Below are 19403 nucleotides of genomic sequence, written 5' to 3'. Positions count from 1 at the left end.
CGAGTGCTTCTTCCTTTTTTTTACCCTAGGGAAACAGGAAACCATTGTAGGCTACTACTGTATATAGTTCTCTAACCTTCCAATGAACTTCAAATAGGTTGTGTATTTTTATCAAGATTTTTTTTTGTTGGATTGTATTTAAGAATCATTGGGGGTGTAGATAATTGTGATCCATGTGTAGAGATGCAACAAAAAAAAAAAATATTGTGGAAAAGTTCATTATTTTCCCTAATTAAATTCCTAAAGTGAAACTTTCATATATTCTAGATTCATTACACATGAAGTGAAATATGTCAACCCTTTTTTGTTTTAATCTTGATGATTACGGCTTGCAGCTTAGGAAAATCAAAAATCCAGTATCTCAAAATATATTTTGTATAAATAAATATACGAATATTAGAATATTACAGAAGATCAATCATAAAAAGGATTTATAATACCAAAATGTTAACCTTTTAGAATGTATCCAAGTAAGACAGTCCACGTTCTAAACCCAGAAGTTCGGTGCTCTCAGTAAGGATCAGGAATATCAAGGAGGAGAGGCTGGAGCTCAGGGATCCCCTTTTAGGACACTTTATGGGTGCATCAGGTTCACTAACGTTTCCACATGCAGAGTGTCTTGGTCAGAGTGAATAAAGAGGATGGGTTTGACAGCTCATTATGCGTTTCCCTTGATTGAAACCTGTCGCTCATAGGCTCAATGACAGGAGGGAGGAATGAGTGTGATTGGCCATCCAATAGCCTAGCACACGTAACACTAGGCCATTATACAATATATACAAATACAAAAATCGGTCAGGGGCTACTCAGAAAGTGTGATCTATGGCTTTAAACAAAGCAACGCACTCTGATAGAAGTAGCCTATTGGCTAAAAAGCCACACCCCACTGTCAACCCTCAGAGGTCATTCTTTTCAACTGAATATTCACCGAGAATGGGAGAAGTGAAAATGTCATATTAAAATACTGGCCACACTCCAAAGCGATCCCACCTTAAAGAGCGTCTGTGAAAAGCCCCCCATTTGATCCTTTAGGAAATCCCGCACCATTAAGGATAGAGTGGGCCACAGTGTAAACATACATGTTCATCTATCTGGCTACCTACAGCACCTGTAGGGCTCTTTAGATGTGGACATTGCATTGTTCTAATTCCAACAACACCAAACATTGCAGACATCCTCACAAGAAATACAACATGAACTCCTTCATCAACTGCAACTACATTCATATTGTGTACATCCTTAAATGTCCTTGTGGTTTAGTTTACGTAGGACAAACCAAACGAGCACTGAAACTGAGAATAGCTGAACACAAAGCAGCGATGCGCAATAAGAATATGGACGATGCGAATAAGAATATGGACGATCCCGCGCCATTATCTCAGCGCCAACCATGGTTCTCTGTCCCCCTGAAATTCTGGGGCATTGAGAAGATCCCACCCCCGAGATGGTGACATCCTTAAGAGACTTTTCAAAAGACAGCTTCTGGATACATAAAAATAAACTCAGTGGAGCCCCTAGGATTGAATGAGGAAAACACTCGTACCTGTTTTTTAAAAGTTAGTCCCTGTGCTTAGGATGTTTTATCGTTCAGTCTTGATACATTATTGTTGTTTAATAATATTGCTTATGTGATTTTCTCTGTATATTGTGATATGATTGGGTGCATATTTGTATCGATATTTTCTATCTTCATTTTATAGAGGTGACCAGATTGATGTAGCCGATTTTTTTATTTGTATATATTGTATAATGGCCTAGTGTTACATGTGCTAGGCTATTGGATGGCCAATCACACTCATTCCTCCGTCCTGTCATTGAGCCTATGAGCGACAGGTTTCAATCAAGGGAAACGCATAATGAGCTGTCAAACCCATCCTCTTTATTCACTCTGACCAAGACACTCTGCATGTGGAAACGTTAGTGAACCTGATGCACCCATAAAGTGTCCTAAAAGGGGATCCCTGAGCTCCAGCCTCTCCTCCTTGATACGTCTGGGATGTATGCTAATTTATGCGCTCGATACTTGGTCGGGGCTGCTTTTGCACAAGTTACTGCATCAACGCGGCGTCGCATGGAGGTGGTCAGCCTGGCGCTGCTGAGGTGACCTGGACGCCCAGGTTTCTTTGATAGCAGCCTTCAGCTCCACAAGCTGGTGCGGTTAAAGAGATCTAATGTGAAGGAAGATAAGTTCCTGTTTTGAGAAGCCTAGCCCGGATGGAAGAGCTCATGAGAGACTCAAGGGTGATGTTGATGTGAGTCAGGATGGGCTGGACAGGGTCAGGGTGTAACCATACGTGTGGCTGATTAACGCCCTCACCGTGGGCCTCCATGCCCTCACAGAGCTCCGTCTTCACCTCGCCGTTGGGACGCTCGGCAGCCAGGTGGGACAGTTTGCTGGTCATGGTGGCCGCCGTGACGATGGCCTTGAAGCTGCGCTTGCGCTTGGGCACGTTCTGCTCCGGGTGCAGGAGGATGACGTAGACCTTGGGCAGGTAGAGCATCCCCAGAGACACGGACGCACTGAGGCTCAGAGACACGGTCAGCGTGGCCGTCTGGATGTACATCTGAGAGAGAGAGAGAGAGAAAGAGAGGGGGGAGAGAAAGAGAGAGAGGGAGAGAGAGATAGAGGGGGGAGAGGGGGAGAGAGAGAGGGAGAGAGAGAGAGAGAGAGGGGGGGGGGGGAGAGGAAGAGAGAGAGGGGGAGAGAGAGAGAGGGGAGAGGGGGGGGGGGAGAGGAAGAGAGAGAGGGGGAGAGAGAGAGAGGGGAGAGAGAGTGATAAAGAGAGAGCGAGGGGGAGAGAGAGAGGGGGGGGTGAGAGAGTGGGAGAGAGGGATAGAGAGAGAGGGGGGGGGTCATCAGTCCAGGTGCTTCAAAGGGAGATACATCGAGGGAGAAAATCTTTCTATCCCTGAGCAGCTTATGTTAATCTTCTACAGGGTTTATATCTAGAGGGTGTGAGGTCAGGGTATGTGGGAACAGTGTGCTCAGTATCAACAATATCTACACATGACGTGCGCAGATTCATACAGTCAACACCCAGGTCTGCATAGTAAATATGACCTGGTTCCACATTCTGTACAGCAGATGACAGCACATCTGTTTTTCAAATAATCCAAATTCAGCTCCTCAAACTAAATAATACCAGTGCAAATCTCTCCTATTTACCACTTTCTCATGTGCGTAAAACACATAGTTAATGGGATGTGCACCAGCAGACTCAGCTTAACGACTAGAGCAGATAGTACAGCCGACCTATCAGAAGCATAACACAGCAGGCCTTCATCACAGGAATGGGCTTAACTGCATCCTCTAGGCCTATTTAGATTCTCTATGCATGGCTATTTCCATTCTCAGTTCATGTTCAGAGATCGTTGCCAGTTCATACTTAAGTTTGTCCTGTTTCATTGTGGAGGTATACTAAGTTTCACGTTCAACTTTGAGAAACTGTGTTCTCCTATAGGCTGCAACTGAAACGGGATCAATATATTTTAATGAGTGTGCTTGGTCCTTCAACAGTCTCCTCTTTTTATATTCACTATCAGGTTCTTGTGGTCGTTTAGACGTAGAGTAGCTATCGCTTCCACTTTTCACTCTCCTCAGTCATGGCTGGTGAGAGCTGGGGGCGGAGGCGGGGTCTTCTACCATCTCCAATCACCTCATCTGTCCTCCACTGTCTCCATTCATCAATCAGCACCTGTCCACCCCCTCCCCTGTCCTCCGTCTCACCTGTCCTCCACCTCACCCGTCCTCCACCCCCTCCCCTGTCCTCCGTCTCACCTGTCCTCCACCCCCTCCCCTGTCCTCCGTCTCACCTGTCCACCCCCTCCCCTGTCCTCCGTCTCACCTGTCCTCCACCTCACCCGTCCTCCACCCCCTCCCCTGTACTCCGTCTCACCTGTCCTCCACCTCCCCTGTCTTCCGTCTCACCTGTCCTCCACCTCCCCTGTCCTCCGTCTCACCTGTCCTCCACCTCCCCTGTCCTCCGTCTCACCTGTCCTCCACCTCACCCGTCCTCTACCCCCTCCCCTGTCCTCCGTCTCACCTGTCCTCCACCCCCTCCCCTGTCCTCCGTCTCACCTGTCCTCCGTCCTACCTGTCCTCCACCCCCTCCCCTGTCCTCCACCTCCTCCCCTGTCCACCATCTCATCCCAGCCAGTATAGGAACCCAGTCTGCTCTTCTAATTCATCACTAGTTGGTGCACTATAATGGTAACCTGTGTTCTACAGTGTGTTCTACAGTACTGTGTTCTAGTGTGTCATAGGCCGTGTCCGAAATGCATACTACCTGCTACTTGCTATATAGTAGGCACTATATAGTAGGCATACTACATACTATATAGTACCTACTGTTCCACAAAACGCGTGTAGTATGCGAGAAAATACAGCATGCTACTCGAGTCATCCAGCGGAAGTGACGGGATACGATACTGTTTACTCCCGCGAAGCTGTGGTACAATTATCTGGTGTTTTCTGTGATCATTTTGTGTATTATCCACAAAAATGTATCCTTTTCCTGGCATGGGATGTGCGGCTGCTGCTGCCGCCAGGAGAAGTTGTGTTAACGCTGCAAGGAGAAGAGCCGTCATGAGATCTTCTCGACATGCTTGTAGTTGAGGTAAATATTGAACGTTAGCTTGCTAGCTACGCTAGTTAGCTAGGTTAGTTGATAGCCCCGCATGTGCTGGCTTGGGGCTAGCTATACTGTTACATTTGTACCAGGGATGTTATATTAAATAGATTCTGAGAGGCAGGTAAGCAAAACAATAAAACTCAACTCATTTTAAAGAGGTGGGTAAACTGAGTTTACCTGGGTTTACTCATCACTACACGCCTGCTTTGTAATGTTACATTTTAGCTCTACAGATAATGACATCTATCTATTATCATATTGTAAAGACAAGTATATGCCATACGCACAAATGAGTTAAAGTTTGCCCTAATAATATTCCCCCTGTAGGCTCACATGGAAGACAGAGGTCCTCACCAAGTCAACCTCCACGTCCCTGCTGAGGACCTATTTTGACGGCGCGGACACAAGGAGGGACTTCAGATTGTCAAAATCGACACAGAGGAACCTTGGTGATGGTCAGGAGGATGGGGCAAGACCATGGAGGTGCTAATAATAGCAATAACAATAATAATAATTAATTGCATTTAGAGCATTTCTCAGTACTCACCCTTTACAATGGTCTTGTCATTCACAGACAGGTGCTAGTCTTTGGAGGTAACATTACATCAGTCATTTAGCAGACACTTTTGTCCAGCATTACCTTAGTCATTTATTTAGCAGACACTTTTGTGTGTCTGCTAAGCGACTTACAGTAGGCCTAATTGCATTTAACCATTTAAAGGTTGAAGACCTTGATGGTGGCCATGGTCCTGCTGCTACAGATCATCCCAACCCTGGAGATGGCCTCAGAAAGTGTCTCACAGCGGCAGCATCAGCACAAGCTGCCTGGATCCCAGCTCTTGGTGAGCACGACTACCCCCATCCTGCCATAAGTAGTCAGTCTATCAGTTCATGAGTGTGCTTTGCCTTGTTCCTTATAGACAGCCTTGAGGCTTTAAACACCAATCAGTTGGTTATAGGCAGCCTTGAGGCATTTGTTTAAATGTATTTGTATTTAAATGTATGTGTAACACTGTACATAGTAATCAGTTCTTTAAGTTTTTTGGGGGGAGACAACAGATCAGCGTTCTCATCGCGTCTCCTGTCAGTACCTTTTGCAAGGAAAGCTAATGATCTGACCAAATATAAACAAGTCAAAAGTATATTTGAAGACCATTGTGTAATAAAAATATCCAAGAAATGTTTATGGTTGTGTTTCTTCCATTATACATGTAAAGGTTACTTCTTGATGTATTAACATTTCAACAAAGTGTAATATCTACACATCAGACACATTGTCTTGATATGTCTACAGGTCATGTACAGTAACTTGGAAGGTCTTAACACAACACGCAGAGCGCTTTGGACATGTAACTCCCTTATCAAGTAGTCGTTAGTCAGACACATTAAACAGTGATGCTTTCATAACCGTCTCTGAATAATTCCAATGAAGCATTGTGAACCAACATGTGTGTTCCGTCTTTTATGCCTAATTGCAAACTACAATGTCCATTAGGAATGTTCTTTTACTCTAATGACTGGTTTTAGGTATAGTGACATTTGTTCTTTGACTGGGAATACATAACAAGGAATGACACACAAACACCAATTTAATTCAAGAAAATACATTTAATAAAAAATAACAAAAACAATAATGGAACAAGATAAAACAGTTTTTTTTGACTGAGGCTTCTAGAAGCAACATCAGCCGGTCCTCCCTCTCCTTAAACAACCCCCTTTCCTCCCTCCACTCAGCCTTCATCTCTGCCTTCTCTCTCCCCCATTCAACATCAGCCGGTCCTCCCTCTGGAGGACGGCCAACTCTTCCCTGTTTACGGGGAAGAGAAACACCACGCTGAAAGGCTTGGAGTAAGTTAACTAACGTATGCATTGTTGTTCAGAAGCAATCCAGCGGTCTGTTTACTTTGGATATTGATTCATGTAGGACCTACATCTTAGAAGCTGGGCTGCAGGGGAAGACGGAGGCAGCCTGGATAAAGCACACAGAGAACCTTGTAGCCATGTACAAGGTGATTTTGATCTACAGGCTACATGATAGCAATAGGGACTCACAGTTTGTATGACACTAGAAAACCGTTATCTAACCTCATAGGACCTAAAGAGCCCCAGAACGGTCAGCACAGAGGGAGGGGAGGCCACAGCCGCTTCGTGGAAGTGGTACGGGGTCTTGGAAGAGGCGATGGGGGCCACCCATGCGGTTACACCGTAAACAGGGAGGAGTTGGCCGTCCTCCAGAGGATCATCGACCCTGGTGTGGTCGTTGGTCCCTGTAATACATCCAGACGTATTATGGGACAATGAATACTAATATATTAATATATGATATATGAACAGTTGAACTCGTTTAAATCATGGAATGAACAGACAATTGTTTAAACAACTTCAAGTAACGTAAGGCTCGGTGGCTTAGGTTAGCCATTTAACAACTCATCGCAATTTCGACATTTCTTATACATTTCTTAAGCAATCATGGTCATATTACATGGAAATGTTACTCTGTTTGTCTTGATTCTAGCTATAATAACATTTAAGCTATGACATTAATACGTTTTGAGCAAGAGCCGTCTGAACACCTGTATCGTTAGTAGCCTATTAACGTTAGCTGGGCTAGCTAGCTAACGTAACGTCCACCACAGAGATCAATGCAAGCAGCTAGCTATCATGACGTTCTTTTTCGAAATGTCATTTCTACCCCACCTATATACACAAAACTGCATGTGTAGCTCTGTGTCGTTATAACTAAGATATCTGTCAGAAAAAATATTTTTTTCATCGACAAATTAAGTCAATACTTACATTTGAAAACTCCCGCTGCGGTCCCGGTGACCTCTACGTTCGCCATCTTTTTTTTATTTTTCTCACTGCCCAGTGACGTATCACGTCTCGACTTCCGGAACAGTATGCTCTGGACTATGCTAAATTTTCGGCCATTTTTTCGCCGATTTCGCCTGCTATATAGTACCTACTATATAGTAGGCGAAATACAGTATGCACAGTTTAGATGTAGCATGCTGCATCTCGCCTACTATATAGCAGGTAGTATGCATTTCGGACACGGCCAGACAGTACTCTGTTCTACAGTGTGTTCTACAGTACTGTGTTCTAGTGTGTCATACAGTACTCTGTTCTACAGTGTGTTCTACAGTACTGTGTTCTACAGTGTATCATACAGTACTCTTTTCTACAGTGTAGCAGCATTCTGTATAACAGTGTTCTGTGTAACAGGGTTCTGTATAACAGTGTTCTATGTAACAATGTTCTACTGTGTAACTGTTCTGTGTAGCAGTGTTCTGTGTAGCAGTGTTCTATGTAACAGTGTTCTACTGTGTAGCAGAGTTCTATGTAGCAGAGTTCTGTGTAGCAGTGTTCTATGTAACAGTGTTCTACTGTGTAACAGTGTTCTGTGTAGTGGTGTTCTGCTGTGTAACAGTGTTCTTGCGTGTTGTCATGTTTTTCTAGCACTGCTGCTTGGACCATGGTGACATACTGGACGCTCAGACCACAGCTGACCCACAGCAAGCCCCTCTAACAGCACTGAGACCATGAGACGGCTCCTCCACCACACACACACACACACACACACACACGCACGCACACACGCACGCACACACGCACGCACACACACGCACACACGCGCCCCTCTCTCCCCCTCCCTGCTCCCCCGGGCAGGCCCGGCCAGGTGGGAGGAGCCTGAGGAAAGCGCTGACGCAGACACACCTGCTCACCAACGCCACCGCTCACCGGCCACCTGAGTAGCTATGGCAACGGCTGCAGAAAACTGGGAGCAGAACTAATAGCGCTGTCACTCAGGGGTCAGCTGACAGCGGAGATCCTCGGGGGGGCGCTCAGGCGTGCCCGGACAGGGAGGGAGGCGGGGGAGAGCGAGGGGGAGGAGCCAGCAGCAGATGGAGGGTCTCCCCGGGGGGCAAACATCGGCGTCACACAGTAGAGGGATTGTTATGGAAACGCACGGCCGGCATCAGAGCATGAAGCCATTTTGTGGGCCTCTAAGAAACAACTGGGCTGATTTATAATGCAACGGCCAAATGTTATTACAGGCTCACTGATCACTGATGTTATTACAGGCTCGCTGATCACTGAGGCTGACGCGTGAAGGTCATCCAGCCAGTTAGAGTGAGTAAACATGAGAGCAGGGGTTGAAGTTGACGGAATGATGTCAGTATGATCTAGAGAAGGTGGCCAGGAGAGCGCATTTCTCTGCATGAACAGCACTGGGCTAAAGTCTTAGGCCTCCTAAGTAACCTGTTTAAAGCTATTCATCTGGACAGTAACTTCATTTGCTCATAAAAACACTATACAACATTACAGGCAGTATAAATAATCATGAATAATAATAATTAAATCTGTAATCCTGCCAGAAGCTTGGGAAGCATTTACCACAGCAATACTAATGACATTGTACCAAAGGAAATGTTATGTTCTAAGGGAGGCCACACAAAATACCAATTTATTTTAAAAACAAGAATTTAATATTTTGTTCCATGATTCAATAAAGTTTTCAATCATGAATTCTCTTCAGACTGCCAACCTACACTGTAGTATTGTCTAAAGAAGTAGTCTTTGGTTCGTTTAACTTGCTTTACTTATACTTTCAGTTCGTTTCAAATCATAGCCCATTCTCAATCGGTAATCTCTATCCCTCTCGTTCTCAGCCCCCGGTTGTCTCGTACATGCCTCTTTATATAACTACTCCAAATCTTGCGCTATCTAACAACTCGACATCCAATAAGCTATACTACATCCCTCCCTTTGTTTAGATTAAAGTCTCACTTTAACATAAAATGTATATTTCCATTTTAATCTAACATAAATCACCTCTAACACAATCTAGTGTTGTCACATAACCAGTATAACTTATTTACACTTTTTTTTTTATTATTCAAATTATAAAACATCAAGTTTCACATTGTTTCTGAATATCTTATAAAATCATCAAATCATATCCAGCTTTTCAGATAAACATAAACATAACAAAGGGTAGGCTAATGCCTCTTTTCTCAATAACTCTTTTTAAGTGTCTCTATAACGGGCTGGCTTCCTAATAACTCTGCCACTTTTGGTAGTGGTAACCTGCTTTTCAGGAACAGGTGCTGCCTCAAGTTCAGGGAGAGTCTCGACTGCTGGAGAACTCATTGAGCGCATTGCATGTCCAAAGCTCCAGCGTCCTTTTGAGCATCCACTGGCTCTGGAACATCAAAGTCCATAAACGCAGGAGTGTGACGCAGATGTTTCACATTCCTGATGACTTTGGATCCATCTTCTGTGTTCAAAAGAATTGTCTGCTGTGTTTCTCAACAGCACATAGCGAGTGTCTCTGAATATGGAATCTAGCTTTCCACTGTCCATGTTGGAAATGTACACTATGTCGCCAACTTCAAAGTTGTGCTCTTTTGCTCAGCATTTTGGATTTGTATTTTCTGTGATGGTTTCTGATGTCTTTCGTTTTCTCCCTTTTTGGGTTTTCACCTTCCTTCTCCAGGTCTGGGAACTTTGTGCGGATGTCTCGTCCAAACATCAGAATGGCTGGTGTTTCTCCTGATGCTCTGTGTGGCGTTGAGCAATATGCCATTAGAATCTTTGGTAGTTCCTCTTTCCATGTCTTTCCTTCACATATGGCTTCTCTGAAGGCTTTCTTCAGATATCTGTGAAATCTCTCAATCTTTCCGTTAGATCTAGGATAATATGGTGATGCATTAATGTGTTTGATTCCACATGATTTAAGGAACGACTCAAAAAGCTGTCCTACAAACTGCCTGCCATTATCTGTAACAGCCTCTAGGGGGTATCCAAATCGTGCAAACATCTTAGTCAATTCAGTAATTACAGTGGCTGAAGATATGTCAGATATAACAACTGCATCTGGGAACGACGTATAATAGTCTATTACAGTCAATATGTAGTTGTTCTGGATAGGACCTACTAGATCGATACCTATTTTTGTCCAAGGTCTGGATGGTAGGTCAAGTGGTTGGAGAGGTTGATCCTCATGTAGTGGCTGGTTGAGCACACAGGCGTTACAATTTCTAATCAGTCTCTCAACATCTAGATCCATACTAGGCCAATAGATCTTGCTCCTCAGATATTGTTTTGTACGTACCACTCCTTGGTGTGTCTCGTGTGCGATCCTCAGCGCTCGTTTCACCATTGCTCTTGGTAAGACAATTATGTGTCAGTCCGTCGTGTGTACTTAATTCTCCTGCACATCTGTTGTATGGCTGCAATTCCTCTGGAACCGGGTTTGGCCATTTTCCTGTCTCCACTATTATCCTCAACTCTTTAAAGGCCCTACGAGGAGTTTCGGGAAGCGGACGTGTTTTCCGCCCAAAAAGACCACATTTCCCATGAGCCTCCTTGCGCACTGTCGTAAACCTTAGCTAACTGAGCTGGGTGTTTTGAAGACGGAACGATCGCCACCGACGAGGTAATTACATAGGTCTTACTAGTAACGTTACTTTTGACAATATATAACGGTCATATTTAAATTATTCTTCGTCTTGTCGGCGCCGCGAGCTACTGCAGTAAATCGTTTCGTCATTCCAAGGAAGTTCTGGACGACCCGACCACAAAATAATAATCTAAAAATAAACTACATACAAGAAACGACATTTGTTGAACATGGACACATAAACAAGTGGGGGTAATGGAGATTCACCCACATTAAAATGAGACGTTTCGTAACCAAAAATAAACTCCTCAGGGTACCTTTAAGTGTTTCATCCTCGGTTGTTTCCTGTTTAACGTCCTCCAGTGATATGGCCTGCACATCATGCATAGTCACTGAAAGAACTCTGTCCACATACATTTCCACATACTTGTTGTCCTCTGTCTCTGGTAAGGCAAGTTGTGATAATGAATCCGCGGCATTGGACTTTCCTACTATGTGTTCTATCACGTAGTCATATGGTTGTAGTCTCAAGCCAAGTCTCTGTATTCGAGGTGGTAACATTGTTGCTTTCTCTGGGTTGAACATATAAATGAGGGGTTTGTGGTCTGTTTGCAGCTTAAACCTGCCACCCCACAAATATGTTCTAAAATGTTCCAATGCCAAAACGCAACCTAACGCTTCACGTTCTATCTGAGAATAGCGTTGTTCTGTTGGAGTCAATGAACGGCTCGATTGGCTACTGGCTTGTTCTGTCCATCTGATTGGGTCTGTAGCAAGACTGCTCCTAGTCTACTGGGCTTGCATCACTGAAGACTACTGTTGGTGCACCTAGTTTGAAGTATGCTAGGCATGGCTCACTTACCAAAGCTTCCTTCATTGCTTGGAATGACTTCTCTGTTTCTGTGGTCCATTCCCATTCTTGTCCTTTTCTAGTCAGCTTCCTTACTGGTTCTGACAGGTTTGCGTAGTTCGGTATGAACTTCATCAGAAATCCACAGGTGCCTAGGAATGAGCGGAGTAGCTGTACGTTCTCTGGTCTTGGTACTCTACAGACTGCTTCAACTTTTCTTGGATCTGGTTTGATTCCTTTGGCTGTGATCACATGTCCAAGTATCTCTATCTGTTGTTATCCAAAGATGCACTTGTCTTGGTTCAGGGTTAGACCTCTGTCCATACATCTCTGGAAAACTTGTCTAAGTCTCTGTCCTAGTTGCTCATCATTTTCAGCAAAGATCACCACATCATCCATGTAACAGACGGTACCAGGCATTCCACATAACATTGAGTCCATAGCCTTCTGATATGCTTCAGGTGTGCTTGACAACCCAAAGGGGACTTTTCTGAAACGGTAGCACCCTCTTTGTGTGATGAACGTGGTCAGGTATCTTGATTCAGAGGCTAACTCACACTGCCAAATCCCTTACGTGCATCTAACTTGGCAAACACTTTTGCTCCTTGCACTGCATTAAGATTCTATCAACTGTGGGTACTGGGTGTCTCTCTCTAATCACAGCATGATTCACTTCTCTGAGGTCTACGCATAGCCTCACTTCTTTGGTGTCTTTCTTTGGGATAAGTAGAATATTGGAAACCCATTCTGATCCTTCATTCACTTCCTCTATTATACCTTGGTCAAGCATTTTGTCTAGTTCCTGGTTTACAGCTTCTATCATTGGATAAGGGACTCTCCTTAAACCCTGAGCTACAGGTGGGACTTTCTCATCGACTGTAACTTTGTGACTGTAACCATTGATTTAACCTAGTCCTTTAAAAAGTGATGGGTATTCGTTTGCTAATTCAGTGAATCTCTCTGTCTGGCCAACCGTGTTCACATTTTTCAGTTCAGTATCTTCAATGCAAAGCATGTTTTTCTCCCTAACAGTGCTTCAACATTTCCTTCTATCACATATATGTGATCTTTAATGACCTTGTCCTGCCATCTCAACTCTGCCTCAAAATAACCAGCACATTTAAGTGGAGTAGTCTGGGCATAGGCATAGAATCGCGTCTTGGTTGGCTTCAGTTCTGTTCTATTGGACAAAACTCTCTTATACAGATGTTCTCCTATGACGTTTCTTCCACTCCCTGTATCTATAACCATTTTCCGCTTCTGTCCATTTACTCTTATTGTCTCAGTACCTTCAGGATCAACTGCATGAATAAACTCATGTGAATCTGAGTCAGAAGGCTCATTTACTGCTCTAACTGGTTTACCCGATTTTGACTTTTCCTTATCCCCATTTCTGTCACTGTTCTTTTCTTCTTGTGCATTATGTTTCTTCCTGCACACTGTCGCATAGTGTCCTGAACAGACACTTTGCTGTTTTGGCTCCACATTCATCAGCCTTGTGAGTCGCCAATCCACATCTGTAACACATGGTGTCGCTGTTGGCAATCTCTCCGTCCGCATGTCTGTTGTAGCTTCCTCACGACGTGGCTTTCTTTTGATCCACACATGCATGCTTTTTCGTGAAGCGGACTTGGCTGTCTTTCGCTGTCTTTCTTGTTCTCAGAAAATAATTTAGATTATGCTTATGCAGCTTCAAAAGCTCTCGCAGTAGACAGTGCTTTGTCTAAAACCAGTCCTTCCTCCTGCAACAATTTGTCACATATCTTTTTCATTGCACATTTTTCCACAATCTGATCTCTTAACATGTCATTTTCCAATGCACCGAAGTCGCATGATTTAGCCAGTTCTCTTAGTGCATTCACAAAAGCATCTATAGACTCATCTGGTAGCTGAGCTCTCTGTCTAAACGTGTCTTTCCAAAACCACATTTCTCTGCGGTGTAAAATATGCATCCAGGACAGCAACAATCTGTGCATATGTACCTTTCTCTTCCGGTAGATTAGCAAAAATCCTCTGAGACGGCGCTCCAATACAATGCAACAGCGTAGTTCTCCTTACCGCGTCTTCTGCGTGAATAGTTCCACTGGTTATTTCAAAGAAAGTGTAGGAGTCTTTCCATAACTTGAATTCGATGCTCCTAGGTTCAGTGGGATCGGAGGGACTAATGCCCGCATTCCAGATAGGAATTTGAGCCCGTAAGTTACGACTTCAAGTCATGACTTACAACTTCATAGCATTCCAGGCAAACTCTCTGAGTGCGTGGAATTCTGGATAAATGTAAACAAGCCAATATGGCAAAAGCATGAGATTTGGCACACTGTCAGAGCTGGCAACTAAACATTGTATGCCTAATTTCACTATGCTAAGAAATCGTACGTTACGTAATTTTATTTATTGGCATCATCGACTTTTTGGCGTTTGCATGATCAAGTTTAGGTTTACCTTAACGTTAGCTAGTTAGCGCTAGCTAGCACTAGCTATATCTTGTTGTCAACATATTTGGGCATCATTACATACACATAGCAGATTGTAGTACATAATCGTTTGTATTATTTTGACTACAATGTACAAATTTACTTTACTTTGCCCTAAAGTTAACTTTGTCGCCGGACCCATGTGGGCTGCCACCTTGTTTAGGCGGCTGTGTGACGTCATAAAGTGCAACTGGGAGTACATCGATCTGGTACGAGTTCACAGGTGGGAGGTTACGGGTTTGACTGCCATTCTAGTGCATTTTCACGTGTAAAAGGTTGGAAAAACACGGGTTACGGGTTGCCTGGAACGCGCTTTGCTAGCAGTTCCAAACTAGCTCTCTTGTGGCGAAGTGAACGTGCATTTCCTTGTCATTCTGTCTTGCCTTTGAGTTTGATGCTATTTTTCATCTCTCGTCGCCATAAATGTAGTATTGTCTGAAGAAGTAGTCTTTGGTTTGTTTAACTTGCTTTATTTATACTTTCAGTTCGTTTCAAATCTAGCCCATTCTCAATCGGTAATCTCTATCCCTCTCGTTCTCAGCCCCCTGTTCTCTCATATATGCCTCTTTATATAACTACTCCAAATCTCGCGCTATCTAACAACTCAACATCCAATAAGCTATACTACATACACCATGGACAGTTACTGTTGTTTTTTATTCTTAAGATATTTGTATTACTTGTTTTGTATTGTTTATGTGTATTAATTCCAGTGTTTTATATCATGTTAAACAACGGTTAGTTCTGGTTCTTGGTTCCATTTTCAGTATTAATGCGCCTCCCATTTGATCCAATGCATTGTATTTGTTGTTGCTTGGCAACCCTTTTGTTAGGGGAACTATTTTGCTCGGCGGAATTGAGGGAATGATGCTTCGTTTTGAATAAATCTTGTAGTAATCGTTGTATAAAAGCAATAAACCACGAGAGGCCGTGTGTTTGTTGTGGAATTTACATCCAAACACCTTAAACCTTTGTCCTCTCACTCCTTTTGTAATTCATCACCTCCCCCAAATATTCACATAGCTGTGCTAACATACAAAATGGCTTCCAGGAGGCCATCTGTCTACAACAGAATAACCATCCTTTGTCATCCTTTGTCCCCAATTGCCGCCTTTTTCTCATGTCACATGTCTGTACTCTTGGCCACGCCTGCCATTTCATATGACGTACAATGGAGTAGCCAATCACATCCTGGAAGCACCGTACCTTTGTTTTGATTGCATATAAGGCACAGCAAAACCCATAATAGGGGCTTGTCTGGATAGACCACTCTTTTGGGTTGTTCAGAAAGTCCTTGCGCTCGTATGTTTTTCACAATAAACCAGACTTAACCTTTTGAGCGAATCTTGGTAAATCCTTTTTACTAGAACAGTAATTTCCATTACATGTTATAGGGATTTTATAACAGCTAGGGGGGTTTTAGACACTCCGCTTCACGTCGTGCCTAACAACGCCCCCTAGCTGTTATAAAATCACTATAACACACGGCCTCTCGTGGTTTATTGCTTTATTTTACAAGCAAATAAACACACTACCCAGATAAATAGCTTTAAACATTATTTTCTTTGGTTGTGGCCTAAGACTTTTGCACAGTACTGTATGTCGCACAGCTCAAATCATGTTTTCATTGAAATACAGTTGGTAACGTTACTTATTGTGAAGTTTCTGTGGAGATTACTGAACTTCAACTACCACTGCCTCTGCAGGAAACGTCTGCACCAAGGCCAGCCAGAGTATGTATGGGTAAATACTTACCATGGCTGAATTAAACATGATGCATGTCGTCAGTACAGTTGTTGAATGGCAGTGGAGTGGGATTTTCTAGTTTTCGACTGCTCTGCAACTACTCTGCATAAAGACCAGGATCTTGATTGTAGATGGGAGTCATAGCCACTGCTACTCCAACAACATGTGAACCGTAGACATTGTTAAATGCATGAGATGTTGTTTCCTAGCAAATCAATAGATTTAATGTTCATACATTTTATTTTCATCAACCTGAGTTTGTCTGTTGCCAAGCTCCTGAGCCAAAGTCCCAAAAATGAATGGTGGTGAATGGTTGGCTGTGTTTTGGCGGCTCTGTGGTGCCCCCTTCAGGTCGCAGCCAGCAGGGGCGATTCGGTGCAATCTGGGCTTTGCACCCGCAACCCCAGTCCAAACCCTGTGTCTGTAGTGCCCCTGCTGATTGAGTTGAATGAATTGAATGGGTTCTTTCTTGGTCCATGCTACACCATTTTCATGAAAATTGCTCTGGTAGTTTTTGCATAATCCTGCTTACTAACTAACTAATTAACTAAATAACTAACTAACTAACTAACTAGCTAGCTAGCTTACTGACTGACTAATTAACAAACAGAATCACTCACAGAATCACGCACACCACTGAAAACGTTACTCGACGAACGAACGGCGGAGATAATGATGAATCCTATCCTTTTTTGAAAATATTATTGAATGAAAAATTAAACATACGAATAATTAACTAAATAAATGATTAACTGAATAAATATACTTCAACGCCGAATGCAACATTTGTTTGGTGCGGTATAGGCCTTATATATATATATATATATATATATATATATATATTGTTGTAGGCTATCGACATACGGAATCATTACTATGATAAGCCTAGGCTATAGGCTCGTGTCGTGTTGTGTTATCAATGTAATGTGGCTTTTATTCATAGGCTACAGTTCGTGATGCTTCTCAGGATAGCCTATAAATTAATTGGCCTACAACATCATATTATATTATGACACAAATGGGTCAATTCACAGACACATCCAAAGCAATGCCGACATTATTTCGTGATTAGGCTACGTTGGCGATTGATTCCGTTTAAACTGTGTGACACATTGGAGGGTTTCTTGCAGCGACCGATGTATTTATTATTCAATGTCATGTCTTTTGCAGACTTTCCCGAGTTTCATCCCTCTGCCATCGGAGTCGCGTTTTCCCCTTTCTCCAGAAACGTGCTTATCGTAGTTAAAGGAGGGTCGAAGTGTGCGTAGAGTTACGCACACCTTCCGCCAACTTATCGTTAAGCTCGTTTTTTATAAATACCGAAAGTTGCGTAGAAAGTTGCTCAGCATGGGTTACGCACGCTTTGGTACTTACGCAACATTTATAAATGAGGCCCCAGCTGAGGCAGTGTGTGGTTGGGGCGTAGCCCCAGTCTGAACCAGTTCACCAGCCTCTTCAGATCTATAATAAGAGTGGGGATGTGCAGCCTCAGAAGGCTAGAGCCTGGGACCGATCACCCGCGCTTCCAGGTCACACGGGAATCTGGGCCACCTAACTCAGTGACATTTACAGTCCTACTGCTTCCTGCAGATGGAGGATGAATAATAAGCCCATGGTAGAGTATGCAGGCTGGGGTACGCGCCAGGGCAGGAGGAGAGCGAGTGACAGGAGTCTAATGGGAGGAGGAGGTGTGGAGGAAAGTAGGGCTGGTGGTGCTACATGCATTTACAAGTCTGTTTCCACCCTCACTGCAAACTGGTGATGCTACCTGCACCTGCATCACTGTGAGCCAACTGCTCTATTTGGGAGATAGAATTATGCTGATGCTACATAATGGTCGACCTTCTACTCAGTTGTATATGGACTTACAGCGTAGCCGCTTTCTGTGGATACACAAGTTAGTACATGCAGTAAAGTATTCGCTATACTTCAGCAAGTTATGGTAAAGTGCACTTGTCAGTACTTTTTATTTCACATTTTTGCCTAAGAATGTATGTTGTAAATGTAATGTTGAAGTACAGTGCACTGCAAACCTGTTTCAGCACTTAACATAACTACTGTTACAGCTTTGTGAACTTTGTGAGCTGTTGTCTATTGCTGTGGCTCGTATCAGGGTTTGACAGATGGAAAATAGGTTCATTAGAGTTGAACCTATGAGTTTAAGTCTGAAAGGCCACTAAAATAATGTATGCGTGTTCCGCAGCTCTGTAGTGCTCTCCTATGCAGTATTTCAGAACCTGGAACAACACTGTAGACCTCATGGCTTGATAGACTCCAGCATTTTACTGAGCAGCCGTGTGGTATCAAAAATATATCACAGTAGGTGTTTTGCTCCTTACTCGTATCAATCTATTTTCCAGCTATTTCCAGACTCTGAAAGTGGCCAATTAGTCTCAGCCCATTGCTCTCATTCACCTTGAACTTGTAGAAAGAAAGCCAATATGAGCAGCTGTGTTATTATATGAACCATATTGCCACAATCCATATCACTTAGCCTACACTTCTTTCTTCTTCTATTTTCAATTTTCTCTAAACACACAGTGTGCTCTGTGTTGAAGGGAAGACAACATATCATTTGTTTGCAGAGAGGAATCAGCCAGGGGCTTCTCTCTCTCTCTCTCTCTGAAAAGTTCTAGTTTGAGGGCAACAGAATACCATAATAAATATGTCAACTAAATAGTACAGTATGAGAATTGTAAAATCCAATAGTGTCATTTTCAAAGACATGCAACGATATGGAGTAGCCAGATTAGGACTCTATCCAAATCAACATCATGTCCTTAATCACAGCAGCTTGTGTCCATATAACAACGCAATCTGTCTCCACCAGCAACAACAGGAGAGAGATCAGACAGCCACAGCGCAGCAGCAACAACCACCCTGATTATTCCTGACGGTTCAATACTTGCCGACCCGCAGTGTATGCCTAAGCCCAGTATCCCCTATCTACCAAGGGAATACATGCTAACAATTTGTCACCTTCTCCAGCAAAAGCAGACGTGCCTGACCTGACCAGTCAATCATGGAGCAGCTACAGGACCACCTCACTTCCTCCCTATAATGAGTGTGATGGAGACACCAGCCACTCAGCTCAGAGGAGGGAGACGGGGCACATTCATTTGTTCTTCAATCAGTGGTAACTGTTTTTTTCTGTGCCTGACTCATTACTAAGTACACTTTCAGAGAAAAATCTGTGCTACTGTATGTAGAACTATCTGTTAGAGGTTAGAGAAAGGTTAGAGAGAGAACCCTTTTCAGGTCAGTTAGAACCATTCTAAAGAACCCTGTAGACCTGG

At 43.5% G+C, this 19403-nt stretch overlaps 1 protein-coding gene across 1 annotated transcript in view; it reads right to left on the bottom strand.

Moving 5' to 3' along the window:
- The window catches only part of LOC311320970 (metabotropic glutamate receptor 8-like), a gene marked incomplete at both ends in the record, with an annotated part of 311989 nt that overhangs the window by 7735 nt on the left and 284851 nt on the right, over positions 1 to 19403 (bottom strand). The window contains one exon of the mRNA XM_084452837.1: positions 2318 to 2564. Within this exon, the coding sequence (XP_084308963.1) occupies positions 2318 to 2564 (247 nt within the window). The remainder of the gene's footprint in view (positions 1 to 2317; positions 2565 to 19403) is intronic.

This window comes from Borostomias antarcticus, assembly GCF_949987555.1.
Source record: "Borostomias antarcticus genome assembly, chromosome: 18".
In the NCBI taxonomy this organism is placed as follows: domain Eukaryota; kingdom Metazoa; phylum Chordata; class Actinopteri; order Stomiiformes; family Stomiidae; genus Borostomias; species Borostomias antarcticus.
The sequence above is the reverse complement of the archived record's forward strand: the minus strand, read 5'-3'. Positions and strand labels throughout refer to the sequence as shown.